Source organism: Herpailurus yagouaroundi, unplaced genomic scaffold (genome assembly GCF_014898765.1).
Source record: "Herpailurus yagouaroundi ecotype Mexico unplaced genomic scaffold, PumYag 29, whole genome shotgun sequence".
NCBI classification, from domain to species: Eukaryota; Metazoa; Chordata; class Mammalia; order Carnivora; family Felidae; genus Herpailurus; species Herpailurus yagouaroundi.
The window spans coordinates 116621364-116639765 of record NW_024412377.1 but is presented as its reverse complement, the minus strand read 5'-3'; the positions used below and the strand labels follow the sequence as shown (position 1 = coordinate 116639765).

General features: G+C 39.1%; 1 protein-coding gene across 2 annotated transcripts in view; it reads right to left on the bottom strand.

Moving 5' to 3' along the window:
- Nucleotides 1-18402, bottom strand: part of CDC20B (cell division cycle 20B) — a 49192-nt gene continuing 30790 nt past the window's right edge. The window contains exons 6-12 of one of the 2 annotated variants that reach the window (XM_040453322.1): nucleotides 16360-16476; nucleotides 12136-12332; nucleotides 10711-10805; nucleotides 8231-8456; nucleotides 6226-6351; nucleotides 5632-5749; nucleotides 1-622 (exon numbers count right to left, since the gene is read on the bottom strand). In XM_040453322.1, the coding sequence (XP_040309256.1) occupies nucleotides 474-622; nucleotides 5632-5749; nucleotides 6226-6351; nucleotides 8231-8456; nucleotides 10711-10805; nucleotides 12136-12332; nucleotides 16360-16476 (1028 nt within the window). In that variant the 3' untranslated portion in view covers nucleotides 1-473. The remainder of the gene's footprint in view (nucleotides 623-5631; nucleotides 5750-6225; nucleotides 6352-8230; nucleotides 8457-10710; nucleotides 10806-12135; nucleotides 12333-16359; nucleotides 16477-18402) is intronic. The other variant, XM_040453328.1, reaches the window with a different exon arrangement.

Sequence of the window (18402 nt, the reverse complement as noted above, 5' to 3'; positions counted from 1 at the left end):
TTAACATACTGCCTACCATACAGTAGGATTTTAATCAATATTTTTCAAGCAAAATATTATTTGTATGTATTTTTAACATTCTGAGTTTGAGCTAAAGATAAGAAAGGATCTCAGAAAGGAAATACCCAGAGGCAGAAAGAAGGGTGAGGCTGGAGCTTGGAAAGTCAAGTGGGAAAAAGGAGTTTGGAAATCTTTTATAGATATTCTGACTATGGCAGTGGAAATGCATCTCTAACAAGGAAGAGATAGAGAAAAAAGAAGAAAAAGGAGGAGGAAGAAGAGGAGCAGGAGGGAGAGGAAAGTAGAAAAGAGGCCAAGACAATGTCTGGGAAATCCAACAGGAGGAAGTGAGGAAAATAAAGCAACCTGAGAAAGAAAGTCAGGAAAACAGACATTCACCACAAGAAAAGCACTTTATCCTATTTGATCCTCACCACAACCCCATGGAGAAGACAAGGCCAATGTCATCATTCTCACTTCAAAGTGAGGAAACTGGAGCTCACAGAGGGGCTGAGTGACGACTCACAGCAGTTCCATACACAGGCTGTGCCATCAGCTGCGGCAGAAAACACTCGGGTCTGGTCTGGACTCAAAGCCAGGTGCAGCACTCTGCCCCTGTGGCCTGTGGGAAAAGGGGAAGACAGTTAATGTCCCACATGACAAGAGCTGTTGCTGAGGTGGGGCCACAAATCCCACCCCAGGATGAAGGCTTCTCCAAAACCTGCCGAGTTTGGAGCTCATGCTCCCACTGAGCCTGTGCTGTGGTAAACAGAGCCAACTATGGTCAGTACCCTAAAGTGGCTGAGGTTTTGCTTCACCATTTCCTTTTCAGACCTCTTCCCCCTTGTATTAGTTTCCTTGGGCTGCTGCAACACGTTACCAAAAACTGCCTGAGACAAGAGAAACTTACTGTCTTACAGTTCTGGTGACCAGAAGTCCAGAATCAAGGAGTGGACAGGGCTGCCTCCCTCTGGAGACTCCTGGGGAGGTTCCAACTTTCTCCTCTTCTAGCTGTTGGCAGTCCTTTATTCGGGGCCACATCACTCTATTCTCTGCCTCTGTGGTCATACGGCCCCTATTCTGTGTGTCTGTTCTCTGTGTGTCTCTTGTAAGGACACTTGTCATTGGACTTAGGGTTCATCTGGATAATCCAGGATGATCTCATCTCAAGATCCTCAGCTTAATTACATCAGCGAAGATCTTTTCTCCAAATAAGATCACAATCACAGCTTCCAGGAATTTGAGGAGGATACCTTTAGGAATCATTTTTTAGCCCATCACACCCTTCACGCCCCAAACCACTATCACTTCTATCTTCTCTAATCCACCAACACCCAGCAATTGCTATTGCTGTGCTCCTGCTTCCCATACCATCCCTTTTCTTAACCTTTCCAAAAACGTCCTCCCCTTGGGATCTAGATTTCAAGGAGCTAATCAAATAAATTGATTCAGCTTAATAGAAAAGGACCCAAAAACCTCTCCCGCAAAGCAAATATGAGTCTTAGTTATCTAATTCCGGAGACAATACCCCTTTTTTGTTACGTAACCAATCATCTCCCCAAAAAAACCACTTTGTGGAACAGTAGTTCTATATGAAGTTAATGGGTATTAAATATGGAAAAAGTGTCTAATGCTCACATGAGTTTGGGAGCTCCAGGTTAAAAAGAATGAAACAGGATTCCTTATTTTAAGACTGCTATATTTGGGAGAAGAGAGTATAATAGGCAGCATTTCTGAAACATATTTTATGAGAGTCCTTTTGATGCAAGCATCTCACATGGCTCCTGTTCCTTGGAAAATACTTGGCAAAACCTATCCTAACCCAACAGTGACTGTAACAATCAAAACTTCAGGCCAAAGCAGGCAAAACTGACTCCATGAAAGGAGGCTGAGGCTGGGATGATGGGGGGAAGGAACGAGGTTGGATAAGCTTTTGAGTGAGGAAGTAATTGGGGGCACACATAAAATCTAAGTAGGTGAGTGGTCATCTCCTCATAGGACCAGTACAGCTTACAACTCAAGTGAATTCTGGAATTTCAGAAATAATCTTGTGTTCTGACACCTGATTCTCAGCAGCAAGAAGTGCAAATATACTATTCCACTCCCAAAGGAGACATATCTTAGAAACTTGGGAATATTTCCATCCACACATATCACTCCTAATCCTCTCCTGCATGTTCACACGCATGTACATACACACATGCCCCTATGGTGACATGGGATTGCCGCAGGTGTGTCAGTACATTAAAAAAATGTAGATTCATAGATACAAAGCAGATCCCTTATTTTATACAGGAAAAAAAAAAAATTCAGGAATACCAAAGGTCTTGTCCTAGGTCACAGAGCTAATTCATGGCAGGACCAGAACTATAATCAAATCCAATGCTCTAAACATTTAGCCCATCCTCCAAACCCAGAGCAAAGAAGAATCTTTTCTCCTATTGAAGACCACTGTCCCTTATTTTTTAATTAAACACTTAAAAATTAAAGCAATATAAATGAAAAGCCACTTAATTTAGTTAGCATAAATATAGAACATTACACAGGAGACCTGAATGGCTTAGTTGGCTAAGCATTTGACTCTTGATTTTAGCTCAGGTCATGATCTCACAGTTGGTGAGATTGAGGCCGGCATAGGGCTCTGCACTGACAGCACAAAGCCTGCTTGGGATTCTCTCTCTCCCTCTCTATGCCCCTTTCCCACTCATGCACTCATTCCCTCTCTAAATAAACAAACAAACTTAAAAAAATAACATTACATAAATACTTTCAAATTAAACTTAAGAGAGGCGCTTGGGTGGCTCAGATAGTTGAGTGTCTGATTCTTGATCTCCGCTCAGGTCATGATCTCACAGCTCCTGAGTTCAAGCCCTGTTTCAGGCTCTTTGCTGTCAGTGCAGAGCCTGCTTTGGATCCTCTGTCCCCATCTCTCTGCCCCTCCCCTGCTCGCTCTCTCTCTCTTTCTCTCTCTCTCAAAAATAAATTAACATTTTTTAAAAAGAAAGAAAGTGCAAGAGGAGTAACAGAGAAAAAAATTACATATCTTTTCTAAAGCAGGCTTTGAAAAATGTCTCAACTTAAAAAAATGGACAGCTACTTCTAGGATTTGTTAGGAAAATGGAGTTTGTATCAGAAGCAAAGGCATTCTCGAAATACTTCTCTCATAAGTGACAATCTTAATTTACTAGATTAAGTGGGAAATGCCATCTTTATCTCAGCCAAAAGTCATCCTTTAGGATTTATATCCCTAAATTCTAAGAATATTATCACTGAAAGGATTGAAAGTTTTGTTTTCTTTATGCAGCTATCATTATAAAGGAGACCACATATGGATGCATGTGCTATGGACTGATGAAACCAAATCAAAGGCCAGATCTCACTTATAGGCTAGAAAGTTACCCACTCCCGCTTCAAAGCTTGTAAATTACAACTTTGGGGGGGGATGAGGGGAAGGAAAATGGTAAGCTTTCTTTCTTCTGAAGTTATATGGGTGAGGCTTCTTTAACTGAATTTTCCCCCCAGAAAATCATGACTGTGGTTAACAGAGTGAGACTAAGGAAGGGCATGGCCAGAATCTAGAATAGTCTTTTTCCAAATTTTCTGACCACAACTCACAGTTCAAAACTACATTTTATGTAGTAGCCCCATATTAGACACATATCTGTACTGCACAGCGTAACAAAAGTTTTCCAAAATAATACCTACATATACATTTTTCCATTCTATTCTATTCTATTTCATTTTTTAATGCTAACCACCTGACGTGTGTTTGTATAACACCCACCCTGCTAAACATTTTTGAGAAATATCGCATGTGGAAGATACTACTGCATCAGAGATGAGAATTAGTGTCTAAGACCTCAAAAGTAACTGCATCTTCTCTGACCATAAACATGTTAAGAGGAGAAAAGGTTAAATGCACTCTTTGGAATTCTAATATCAATGAAAGAAATTCACAAAGCATTACTAAAGATGCTAAAGAATTTATAGTTTGTTTTTTTTTAATGTTTTTTAAAAATTTATTTAGAGGGAGAGACAGAGCATGAGCAGTAGAGAGGGGCAGAGGAAGAGAGAGAGAGAGAGAGAGAGAGAGAGAGAGAGAGAGAGAGAATCCCAAGCAGGCTCCATGATCAGTGCAAAGCCCAGATGTGGGGCTTGATCCCAAGACCCTGAGATCATGACCTGAGCCGAAATCAAGAGTCAGATGCTCAACCGACTCAGCCACTCACATGCCCCAAGAATTTATGGTTTGTTAAAGCTAGAGAAAAAAGAAAACGTACCAATTAAGTTCATTCTTTATTCCAAGTATCAGCAAATTTACTCGAGTAGCTATCAGATGTCCTAACCTATCTGAAGGATCTAATTAGCTACTGGAATTGTAGTTTTATGAAGAATCAGGCTTAAGGCTTGATTAAAAATGTTTCTCTAATCAGAAAACATCCCATGCACTGCATGTCTTATGATTTAAAATTGCAAAGGATCAACTCATGTCCATCCTACACTCATGGCTGGCCCCCCAAGTAGCTCTATCAAGAACTGCCTACATTTTTATTTACCAAATCACACGGTATAAAGATATAAAGGTCATCCCAAGGTCAGTCAGAGGTCCAGTCAGACTGACCAGCAGGAGCAGGAAGTCTTTCTGTGAAGGGTGTTTTTTGTTGTTGTTGTTGCCAAATGACATTATCAGAATCTGCAAAGAGAGTCAAAGTATTACCTCTGTCTAACAGGATATATATTTGGGGGTTTGTCTGTTTCTTCCCACAAAAGTGTAGTCTCCATAAGGGCAAAGATAATGTCTGTCTTGTTTACATGTATATTCCCAACACCCCCAAAAAGTGCCTCACACATGCTAGATGCACATTAAGTGGGCATTGAATAATTAAATCCCAGGTACTGACCAGGACACACATTGCGTGTGAAGAGGAAGAAGACAGGATATGTTATCAGAAGCCTACAAGAGATTGGATGCCATACTTTGTTCCATCATCAACCATAATTTCTATCTTCATATTTACCAGGGCTGGGTAGAAGGGGATACCTATTCACCCATGAACCCCCTTGAACATTCCAGATTGTCCCCGAGAGGATTTAAGACCCTTGAGGATGAAACCTGAGTCTTGCTCCCCATCATGGGATCTTCTTCTCAAGAAACACCCCATAAATGTTTATAGAACTAAACTGAGAAAGAACCATTTTCTGTCTTGAAGGGGCAGGGGAGCACCAGGGCTTCTTGATCTTCAGTGGTCTCCCCTCAGAGAACAACATCTCACCCTTTTCATCTTTCCTTATCTCCCACACATTCCAGCACTGCTGGTTCTTCTGCAAAGTAAGGTAAGACGATTTATGATACTAACTCCAGAATTCAAAAACATAGTTTAGGAACTGTCCCTTCATCCACACAGGTATGCAAGAAGGAGAAGACATGACAATTTTAAGTGATGAAAAATCTTAGTCAAATTCAGAAGCTCTCACCTATACACACCCCGAGGTGGTTGTAGGCCTTTCTCCTCTGACAAAATATCTATTCCAAAGAGCCAGCGGGGAAAAATCTTTCACTTAGGGCTTTTCCTGCCAATGACACCTCACTTAGCTATAGATACATGGCATTTTACTCACCTATTTACTTACCAAAAAATCCAGCCGACCTGGCCAGACCGGGACAGGCCCACACAGTCACATCATTCTTAGGAGTACCTTGGCCACTTGCAATCTCCTTTGTCTTAGGGAGCCAGATTAGGGAACAAATCTGTAAGAATGGCCCCCAAAACACAGAATTATGGCAATGTCTGATTCATTATGAACGTGTTTCAAACTGATTCTAGGCAGTGTGTTCTGTCCACGTGCATCCTCCAGTCCGCAGCTGGGGTTAGGGTGTTAGAGGAATGACGTGAGTTCTAGGAAAGTTTATCCCAAGGCAACAAAGGACTAAATACACAAATAGGTTTAGCTGCAATTAACCCACAAATTTAAGTAGACTGGCACACCGTCAAAGCAGTGCCGAGAAAAAAGGGAAATGTGGAAAAAATCTGGGGGGAAAAGGATACACAAATTAACTTTCAACTCACAGATAAAGGTTTTAGAAAGAGAAACTCTCGAGAACTGAAATCCCAATAGACTCAGCAAGTACAGAAAGGTGTGTTTGGGTCCTAGGCTCTCTCATGAATCATTTTCACAAGGTTCTAGAATATCAGAGTGAAGGTCAACTCCAGCAGAGACTGTTACCTGTGAGTTCATGTTTGGGGTCTGGATGGTTTGCCCAGTATTTATGTCCAAGATATGTAAGTGTCCGTCCTTCATTCCGCCTCCAACAGCAAGGACTGCAGACTGCCAGGGACACCAATCCATGGCCTTTAAAGTTCAAATAAGCACACAGGCAGGTCAGCCTTGGAGAAAGTGAGTTTGGGAATGTGCCTGCTCAGGTAAGCAGAAGTGCCAGAGGTCTGCACACGCCACAGCTCTCCTGGACCTCTGATCTAAAGGCAGGAGCAATGGCAATCTCTAGAGGTTACTCCGAAGGGACTAGAGACCACCTATTAGGTGCCTTCCTTAAATGTTGATAACAATTGCAAATATTTTTAAACAAAGAAAAATCACCCAATAATATGTTCCGAAAAATACACTCAACATGTCCTATGTGGCAAAACTCCACTGCTGGAGTAGTTGACATGTCCCCTAGAATCTGGTTATGAAATGCAGCCTTCCTCTCATTTGTCTCCCTGTGTCTTTAGGTTCTAGGTCAGAGAAGAAAAGACAAAATGGAGCCACACATGATTGCTCACAAGTCAAAACCACTCATGCATTTCAAATCCTAATACGTTTCAGGAAATAAAATTGCCTTTGATTTACTTGTTTATAAATTACTATAGTTAATTCTGAAAAATAAGATTCAGTGTTTCATATTTCTACTGATAATTCAAATGATGAGTAATAGCCATTTTAAAGGACATTCTAACAAATATTTCATTTCTACTAATCTGTATATAGATATCTATAGATCTATCCTGGTATTAAGCTGCCACAAGCTTGACTTGCTCACGTTTCAGAAACTCTTGGTTGAATTCATTGTATTTCTGACAACAAGGTGTATAAGAAAGTAACTTGTTTGGCTTGGCTTGGGTTTTTCACATGCTGGGTTTCTATTTTGCTTTGTTTTGTTTTACATTTTGTTTGCTGACAGAATATTTTACATATGTTTTTCCTACTTTTTTTCAAATCATTAATAATGGGCATTTGGACTTAAAATCATTCTTAATGTTCTGTGGATATTAAAATCCACAAGCCAGAGTATTGGGCCACCACTATTCCTTAGCAGCAGGTATTTTATGTTAAACCCTCTATCAGGAAACTCCATGATAATGTTTTAAGTTCTCATTCCAATAAATTTGCTCATAGTTAGTAAAGTAGAACCATTTCTTTGCTCTATAAGTGATAAATATCCTGGGACTAGACTGAGGCCAACACATATCTCTATGTCACCAAAGGAATGAAAGTATGGATTTTTTCACTAGAAATAAGAATTTAAAATACAGAGAAATAAAAAATATATATTATACAGAGCATGGTGAATATTGGTTTAAGTGTGAAGCACCCTTCCTCCTCCTTCTGGTAACAGGTTTCCTCTCATGGGTGTGAGCTCATGACTCAGGCCTCACCAGTCAGTGTACCCATCTCTCTGGCCGCAATTATCTGTTGGGAGATGAGAATGTGTCCAAGTTCATATCAGAGTCCTGCCTGGTACTTTTCTACCACAGTTACAGGGAACGGTAGTTTCTTCACCAGTTCCCATCTGGGAGAATCTGAATTTAAAGCTGATAAGAGCCATCTTGCCCACAGAATGGACTCTGAATAAAGAATGAATTGAAACAGAGACAGGCAGAGCCAAGAGCCAAAGAGACAGAACTCTAATGACATTATTTAAGGCCCTAGATCCAGACAATATTTGAAACAGCTGTATGTATCCCGGACTCCTCAGTTGTAAAAGAAAATATATTTACTTTTTTGCTGAAGCTCAAGATTAACTCTGGTTTCGGTCACTTACAAACCACAAAACCTGATGCATGGGAAATATAAATAGGATTGTCTTTGAGGAGAGTGATGGCAAAATCCAAAACAAATTCTGGGCGAAGAAAATCTCAAAACATTGGCTTAATGGCTTTGTTCTCAGGTGCAAAGGATACTCAGTGATCTCTTCGTAAAGAGCAACTTGGAAAGTGATTGATGCTCTTACCTTGACTGCTGTAGGTTGGGGTATGACTTTCAGTGGTTGAACCTGTGCTTTTGCACTCGGGTCACCGGGCCATATAGTCAGCAGTCCGTCACTACAGCCACTGGAAAGCAGCCTACTGTCAGGCGACCACTTCAGAGCACACACAGCTTGTTGGTGGTGAAGTGTTCCAACGTGATGCCGGGCTACCCGAACGTCGTGATGATAAACTCGGCCCAACCTCGACCCACTGCACGGAGGTAAAGGGGTAGGTTTCTGGCAGAAAACTTGAGCCCTATTGCTAACAAGCATTTGAAAACATGAAGGAAAGCATAGTCCACACTACCAAGAGGCCCCTCAGGACAGATTCACAGCACAGGTTTTGAACATTCTTTGTATTAGTCACGATAGAGGATTCTGCCTGGGTTATTGTTTTCACAAGTGAAAAAAAATTTGTGGGGCAGACTTTCAAATCTGGGTATCAAGAGGATATCCTTTGATAGATATTTCTAACGGCTTTACTATGATGCAGGCAGCTATAGAAAAGATAAATTTAAAAGATTACCCTATTTTTTCAGGAAGGAGTCTTTGTACCGAACCTAGGAAATAGTACTTTCCTGGAACTCAGAATATTTCCTATTATCCCAATGAAATAGTTTTAGTATATATACTAAATATATTTTAGTAAATATATTTATGTATTTATAGTAAAATGTCAGACATAGAAATGTATTATGTCCTTTTTCTCTTAAGCTACAAATCCATTATTAGTTTTGTTAATGCTACTAATATCTTAAAAGAGTATAAAACTATCTGAATGTCACAGAAAAACTGCAATGTGATTCAAAATCAGTGGATAATGTCTCCTCAGTCTTAGTGATTTGGATCCAAATAATGGTAAAGATCCTATCCCTCTATCAAAGTTAATGAACTCTTTCTGAATGAGTTTAATTTGCCCCAAGGAGCAAGTAAAAAACTACCTTCAATTATTTCTGAAATTTCTCACAATCCAGTATCATATTTAAAAACCATTCAGGCACCACACTGAATAGCATTCTGATGAACAATATGGGCTCTGCGGCCAGACAACCTGGGTTCAAAGCCTGACTCTGCCCCCTTTACTAACCACGTGACCTCAGGCTAGTGTCTTAGTTTCTTCATTAAGAAAAGGTTGGGGGTGGGGGGGAGGTGGATTAGAAAACACTTCATAGCGTTGTTGCAGGGATTAAGACACAATTACACGCATAACCAGTATAGCACAATGCCTGGCACACGGTACTCCAAAAATGTTCATTGCTATTATTATAAGAAAAGGATCTGTTCATTTTCCTCATGGATAATAAAATTAAGCTTAAATAATGCAGCCCATGAAAGGAATTCAAATATAGAACTGACCTCACTACAACCTCTCACAGTAAATGATTAGCCCTTTATATGGTATTTTAAGTGTTTTTAGGTTGGGCTTATAATCACAAGGTATTAAAATCTCAAATTTATATCTTAGCCACTTAAAGAAATTATAAAAAGGCTTTGGAATTTATTTAATTTAAACCTATCTTAAGAACTACCGTATAGGGGCACTTGGCTGGCTCAGTCGGTTAAGCATCTGACTTTTGGCTCACGATTCCTAAGTTTGAGCCCAGCATTGGGCTCTCTGCTATCAGCACAGAGCCCACTTTGGATCCTCTGTCTCCCTCTCTCTCTACCCCTCCCTACCACCACCCCCCTCTCAAAAATAAATAAACATTTAAAAAAAGCTACAGTATAAAGATGAATGGCAATTATTAAAAGCAATATGTTTTCAGATCAATGATTTAGGATCACTGGGACAAGTCACCTAACTTTTCTGGTTAAAAAGAAGTAGTCAGACTAAACCAGTAGTTCTCAAAAATGATAAAGCATCAGCATCTCTTTGAAAATTAGAAATGCAAATTATCAGTGCACCTTCAGCTCTACTGTATCAAATTCCGCGAGGCCAGCAATCTGTGCTTTAAGGAGCCCTTCAGGTAGTGCTGATGCATGCTCAAGTTTGAGAACCACAGAACTGGCTACTCTATGAGGTTCCGTCCAGTACTGACGTCTGTGGGTCTGTGAATTGGAAACGTACCTCAGAAAGCTTAACATATTCCAAAGTCTTGATCCTGATAGGAATAAATACTTGATTTCAACAAAATATCCCTCTAGTAGGTATTACTTGGTACAGAGAAACTTTTTGCTTAAACAGTTTTACATTTTGTCTGAAAATTTACTGAATCCTGAGACTCACTTTCCAGTACTAGCATATGGCGTAGGCTCATAGCCACCATGGTACCTGTGGCCACTGGACCACTCACATAACCAGAAGATCAGAATATCTGAGAGGGTAGAGTCATAACTGCGAACTAATAGCCTATTTTGTTTTGGTTTGTTTTGGTTTTGGTTTCAAATATTATAGTTCTGTTCACTCAGCCCCCATAATCCTTTGATGATATAAATATAATTGGTTGCAATAAGATGCTTCTTACCTGCTAAGAATATAGTGATTCCAGCTCAAAGCCCCAACCACTGACAAATGACCAAGCATATTTCTCAGCCGCTTTTTAGTTACCACATCCCATAGCTAAAAAAAAAAAAAAAATTTAATAAAAAAAATTAACAAGGAGAGTATATAGCATTAAAATTTTCACAGCCCACTATATTCTCAAAGGCCTCACAGCCAATTAATGTTGATATAGCCAGTCCTTGTACCAAAGGAAAGCTCAGTGAGCACCTTTAACGTTGGGCAGCATTTCTCCACACTGTCTGTATATTCCATCACCTAGGGAGCATGCTATGGATGCTAGCCATTCTGATTTAATGAGGGAGGTAGAGTCTGTGGATATGGTATTTATTTTAAACTTTCCCAGGTGAATTCAGTGGGAAGCCACCATGTTGAAAATGGCTTTCATACTTATAGTTTCTTCTAAATTGTGGGAATTTCATATCTGGAAATCCACCGACAGGCTAAGAAACTCCTTTTCTGCCACTATAAATGATATTCTGACCCATATGAGAAAGAGAACTTTGTTATAAGATGAAATCATGACATAACCTTCATAGCATCCAATATCACCACAGAGGTGAGAAAGTAGTGAGTGACATCTGTGGCCCTCCAAAGTCATTGAACACATGAGCAATATTGTTTACACTATTGCTAATAAGAATAATAATACATGAGAAAGTAAATAGATTAAAACTGGTAAATTCACACTTCAGAGAGGCTATCAGAGAAAAAATTCATTTATTTTAAGTAACTCTACTCCTGATCATGGCTTGAGGTGGAAAAGGAAAGCTGAAGGTTATCTTCATCTCTCCAAAGTCGTAACACTGGGGTGTCTACAAACCCAACTTTAATTTGAAAAAAAACAGAGAAAAGACTTTTAAAAAGGTAAATATAGAGTTGCCTGGGTGGTTAATCATCTGACTGTTGATTACAGTTCAGGTCATGATCTAGAGTATCCTTAAGTCCTCATTAAATGACATTCAGATAAGAATCAGAATGGTGTATACTCTCACTCTCCGTAGTTTGTTTTTTGTTTTGCATTTATTTTGAGAGGGAAAGAGTGTGTGTCTGTGTGTCTGTGTGTCTGTGTGTCTGTGTGTCTGTGTGTGTGTGTGTGTGTGTATGTGTGTGTGAGGGATGGGCAAAGAGAGAGAGAATCCCAAACAGGCTCCTTGCTGTCAGCAGAGAGCCCCACGTGGGGCTCGCATGAGCCATGAGATCATGACTTGAGCCAAAATCAAGAGTCCAACACTTAGCCAACTGAGCCACCTAGGCAACTCACTCTCCATAGTTTCAAATGACACAACTAATATAATTTCTCTATTGTGTATTAACTTACTATTAAATGTCAATTTTAGACATCTAGCAATTACACAGAGCACATTTGGAGAAAAAAACCATCCATTACTTGTACTTCTCCCTCACTGGTGCCAACTGCCAGGCAGTTTCCCTCTTTTATCCAGGACACAGAAGATACATAGTTACAATTGAGAGTGAAGTCTATATTTTCAATCTTATTGTGGTTTTCCCCATTCCAGATGTACACAGAGGATCCAAGGGCTATAGCAACAAGATTTTGAAAATTCCAATCTAGAATATTGAGATCTACAAGAAAAGATGTTCATATTAGGGTAATTATTCAACCAAATAAAAGTAATTTTCAAATAAACAACTTTTTTATAGACAGATGAACAAATTTAATACCTTTCCCATAGTCAGTTGGAAAATAGAATCACCCATGCAAGCAGATCATTAGAAGTTCAAAAATAAAAACTACAACTTTGTGTCAAGATTCACAAAGAAGTAATAATGCTTACTATTTACATCAAATATATTTAGAGTCATTTAGAGAACTTCCAAGTTTCATCTACCATTATTACCACCCATGTACCTTCTCTAACAAACACTAAAAATTAAAAGTCCATAAATTTTTTTCATTGAAATTATCTGGCCCTTCGTTCTGTTTTTGTTTTTGTTTTAATTCTAACGTAGTTAACATACAGTGTTATATTAGTTTCAGGTGTACAATATAGTGATTCAACATTTCTACACATTACTCAGTACTCATAACAGTAAGCGTACTCTTTTTTTTTAATGTTAATTTATTTTTTGAGAGAGAGAGAGAGACAGAGCGTGGGCAGAGGAGGGGCAGAGAGAGAGAGGGAGACACAGTATCTGAAGCAGGCTCCAGGCTCTGAGCTAGCAGCACATAGCACAACGCGGGGCTCAAACTCAAAAGCCATGAGATCACAACCTGAACCAAAGTCGGACGCTTAACTGATTGAGCCACACAGGCGCCCCAGTAAGTGTACTCTTAACCACCTTCACCTATTTCACCCACCCCCCCAACCCACCTCCCCTCTGGTAATGATCAGTTTCTTCTCCATAGTTAAAAGTCCGGTTTTGCTTTGTCTCTTTTTTCTTTTGTTCATCTGTTTTGTTTCTTAAATTCCACATATGAGTGAAATCATATGGTATTTGTCTTTCTCTGACTGACTTATTTCACTTAAAGTTATATCCATCGAAAAAAAACTATATCCATCCATGTTGTTGTAAATGGCAAGATATCATTCTTTTTTATGGCTAAATAATATTTCATCATATGTATATAGATATGTATATGTGTATATATATATATATATATATATACACACACACACATGTATGTGTGTGTGTGTGTGTGTGTATCACATCTTTTTATCCATTCATCTATTGATGGACACTTAGGCTGCTTCCATAATTTGGTTATTGTAAATAATATTGCAATAAACATAAGGGGAAGGCACATAACTCTTATGGAGACATCCTTGAACCTACAATATCCATATGATAGATGCCACCATCATTTCTAACCAAAATACCACCCAACTACATATATCTAGAAGAAATGGTCACTGACTTATATATGATACCTGAAAGTTCCTAGCAGCATTCTCCAGCTTATACTCTAAGAACTCTTTAACTGCCAAAAGAAACCATATTTGTATGACCACATTCTAAAATGTATCCTACCAAGGCGTGCCTGTGTGGTTTAGTCAGTTAAGCCTCCAATTTCGGCTCAGGTCATGATCTTGTGGTTCGTGGGTTCAAGTCCCATGTCAGGCCCTGTGCTGACAGGTCAGAGCCTGGAGCCTGCTTCGGATTCTGTGTCTCCCTCTCTCTCTGCTCCCTTCCCTGCTCATACTGTCTCTCTCTCTCTCTCTCTCTCTCAAAAAATAAATAAACATTAAAAAATTTTAATGTATCCTACCTTATTTATTTTTAATTGAAGTAGTTGACATATGACCCTATCTTATTTCTTATAAGACAAAAACTCTTATCCTGATTGATACATATCAGTACAAAACTGTGAAGCACGCCAGTTTCACTATAGTGACCTAAGCCACCTATAACCTACCTCTCCCAATGATAACAACCAACCGAACAAAATTAAAAAAAAAAAAAAAACCATTGAGAACTGGATAGCAAGCAAAAGCAGTGAAACTAAGTAAGGGAGTCAAAACTTGAAGAAGCAACCTGCCGAGGGGTGAGTTTCTCACTTTTTTTCTCACGTGGTTTTGCCAGAGGATGGGCCCCAGTCATGGAGTAGCACCAGCAGCCCAAACTCCAATAGAAAAATCACTATATCTCTGGTGAAAGAAGCCAGGGAAAGAAGCCTGAAGTGGACAAAGTGTGTAGAGAAAGTCCTAGAGGGGAGAGAGAGACAGAAAGGCACCCTCTAATGGTGAAAGTAGGAACCCACATACATCTCAGCCTATCCCAGAATTTGTGTCAGGACAGGGAAAACTCAAATCAGCTTAGCAAAGACTTTTAGAGCTGAACTGAGATTTGAAGCCTCCATTTAGGTCTCAGCCTGGATTCTGATCCCTATATGTAAGGGATAGACCCAAACCATCATAATCAAGGCTGAAGAAACTGATCTGAGACTTAAAAGGCCACCCACAAAAGGCAAGACCAATAAACCTAACTAAGACAAAAATGACAACATTCTCTGCAGGACCCAGAGTTAATACCACATATAATCCACAATGTCCAGGACACAATTTAAGATTACTGGGCATATATAAAAGGAAAATATAATCAATAGATGAGAAACCTAAAATGACAGTTATAGGAATTATCAGACAAAGATGCTAAAGCAGCTATAATAGAATATATAAGCAGAATAGAATAGATTATTCTCCATGAGGTAAAGAAAAACCTACTTTAAATGAAGGAAAACATAGAAAATAGAAGCAGAGGAATAGAAAAATAGAAACTATAAAACTAAAATAGAAGCCATAAATACAATAAAATAGACATTTTGAAACTGAAAAATACAATATCTGAAAAATCTTCTGGATGGGCTCAATAGCAGAATGGAAATGACAGAGGGAAGAGTCACTATATTTGAATATAAATCAACAGAAATTATCCAGTCTGAAGAACATATAGGAAAAGAAATTGAAAAAAGAAATGAACAAAACCTCAGGGTCCTGTGGAATAATATTCAAAGATTCTAACATGTGTAAGTGGAGTCAGGTCCTGGAAACAAGAGAACAAAGTTTCAAATGGCCTTAGACCTCTCCCCAGAAACCAGGGAGGCCAGAAGTCAGTATATTTTAAATGCTGAAAGAAAAAAATCTGGCAACCCAGGATTCTATATGCAGCAAAAATATCATAAAATGGAGTATAAGAGAAGCCTTTGCCAACTAACCGGATCTGAAAGAATTGCTAACAGAAGCTTTTCAGGCTGAAGGGAAATCATATGAGACGGAAATTTAGATCTTCAGGAATGAAAGAGAAGAGTAGAATTGGTAAATACTGGGGTAAATATAAAGACCATTGTCCCCTCTTTTATTTAAAATACAAATATATATGGACTTTTAGAGTAAAATTTATAGCAATAGTAGAGTTTTCAATGTTCGTAGACATAAAATGCAGAACAACTACAGTAACCTAAAAAAAAGTGGGGGAGGAGGGTGGAGGGGACCTATGTGATTACAAAATTTGCATCTACCTACCTGTTCACCAGTCCCCAGTGTATCCTCTTCATTGCCATTATCATTAACTACCAACTAACAACGTTGCTGAAAAATGTTCTATCTTCTCTCCTCCACCCCTCCAAGTCCTACCCATTTTTCAAGACCCAGCTCAAGTGTGATTATCTCCACAAAGTCTTTCTAGACAAAGATCCAAAGATCACTGAACTAGCTCCTTTCATCCCACAATTCATTATTTATATTCTACACTGGCATGTTGCTAGAAGTTCCATGTGAGTTAGTCCTGTCTCCCCAACTAGATTATAAAGTAGGCACATGACGAGAAGACCCCATGTGGCTGTTGACTGATTGGATTTATCTGTTTAAAATATATGCATAAGAATAGGCCACTATTTTCTCAGTGCATTCTAATACAGTAAAAAATATGTATATTGCTCATGCCCTCCCAACACCAACAGTACCCATTCCAAACGTGAAATTTGTACAAGGAAAAGGCAAACTATATTAACAGTATTTGGATGGTACAGCTTTGGGACATGAGGCACAAGGACCATCAGGTTCTTCCAGAATCAAATTTCAAGTTCATGCCACCACATTGGATACAATGTGTCACCTCAACTTTTTAATTAACGATCTAAAAAATAACTTACAATAGTCATTTCGAAGACCAGTAAGATGAAACTTCACCTCTGGTTGCAGTATGGAATAGTTTATACTATTGAATCTTTTAAGATGGAAGGATTCATCTCTGACTCCATCTCTGCAGCCTACAAGAAACAAACACATCTACATATCTTTATGATCCCAGGAACATAATATTTATCCTTGCAGGGATTAAGAGATAACAGAGTGAGAAAGAAAGTAGTCCTCCTGATAAAACTGAATTACAAGTTGTAGGAGAAGGAAAGGGAAAAAAGGAAGACTTCAGTATTCATTGAAACAAAAATTTTAAAAATATTTCATGGTTTGGGATGAGCACTGGGTATTGTCTCTAAGCCAATTTGACAATAAATTATATTTAAAAAATATTTCATGGCATATTTTTAATAAAAAGCCTGAGTGCCAGACCCAAATGTGACAACAGACCTTGTGGAAAGCACATAGAAACCTTATATCATACTATGAATATTTATTCTGTCACTTGAGTTTTTAAAATCAAAGTAGTTTGGGGGTGCCTGGGTGGCCCAGTTGGTTAAGTGTCAGACTTCGGTTCAGGTCGTGATCTTGCAGTTCGTGGTTCGAGACCTGCATGGGTCTTTGTGCTGACAGCTCAGAGCCTGTAACCTGCTTTGGACTCTGTGAGTGCGTGTGTGTGTGTGTGTGCACGCATGTGTGTGTCTCTCTCTGCTCTTCCCCTGCTCATGCTCTGTCTCTGTCTCTCAAAAATAAATGTTAAAAAAAATTTTAAATCAAAGTAATTTATGCATATCCATTGTCTGTCACATCAACAATTACCTGATAGACACTACTCTGAGTTTTTGTCAGTAAACATTTGTGGGTTCATTTATTTCAGCTCTTTGTCTCACTGGTTCTGTACCAGAGCATGCAGTTATTTCTGGCTAGTTTTACCAATGAATATCTGAGGTCAGGGTCATATCTTGGGCTCAGTTTTAATTCTCATCCAAAGACCCAACTAAGGGGGAGGGGAAGGAAAAAAAAAAAAAAAAGAGGTTAGAGTGGGAGAGAGCCAAAGCATAAGAGACTGTTGAGAACTGAGAGCAAACTGAGGGTTGATGGGGGGTGGGAGGGAGGAGAGGGTGGGTGATGGGTATTGAGGAGGGCACCTTTTGGGATGAGCACTGGGTGTCGTATGGAAACCAATTTGACAATAAATTTCATATATAAATTAAAAAAATAAAATAAAATAAAAAAATAAAAAACAAAGACCCAACTAAGTATAAACCACAGGCCACTGTCTTTTCATCTGTACAACCACTTGGCTTGTGATCAAACTAAAAATGACATAAATGAATAGGTGTTGAGCCCACCCAAGTAATTTGTGGTCTCTATGACCACATGCCTTTGGATAAAAGCGTAAGAGCTTCACAGTGCTAAACCAAGAAGTAGATTAATACTCCCAGCCTTGGTGTTAGCCATGAAGACCTACAGTTGTGAGTAAAACTGCAAGGTTGCTGGAAACACTCAAGCACGGCCAATAAAGGTTTTTTAAAAAACAGGTACAAACTTCCAGTTACAAAATAAGAGTCATAGGGATGTAATGTAGAGCATGGCAATTACAGTTAATAATACTGGATTACAGGGGCGCCTGGGTGGCTTAGTCGGTTAAGCGGCCGACTTCAGCTCAGGTCGTGATCTCTCCGTCTGTGAGTTCGAGCCCCGCGTCAGGCTCTGTGCTGACAGCTCAGAGCCTGGAGCCTGTTTCGGATTCTGTGTCTCCCTCTCTCTGACCCTCCCCCGTTCATGCTCTGTCTCTCTCTGTCTCAAAAATAAATCAATGTTAAAAAAAATTTTTTTAAATAATAATAATACTGGATTACATATTTGAAAATTACTAAGAGAGTACACCTTAAGAGTTTTTATCACAAGAAAAAAAATTCTGTAACTAAGCATGGTGATGAATGTTAACTGGAATTACTGTGGTGATCTTTTAACAATATATACAAATATCACATTATTATGTTTTATACCTGAAATGAATACAATTGGCCTTTGAACAACATGGGTTTTAACTG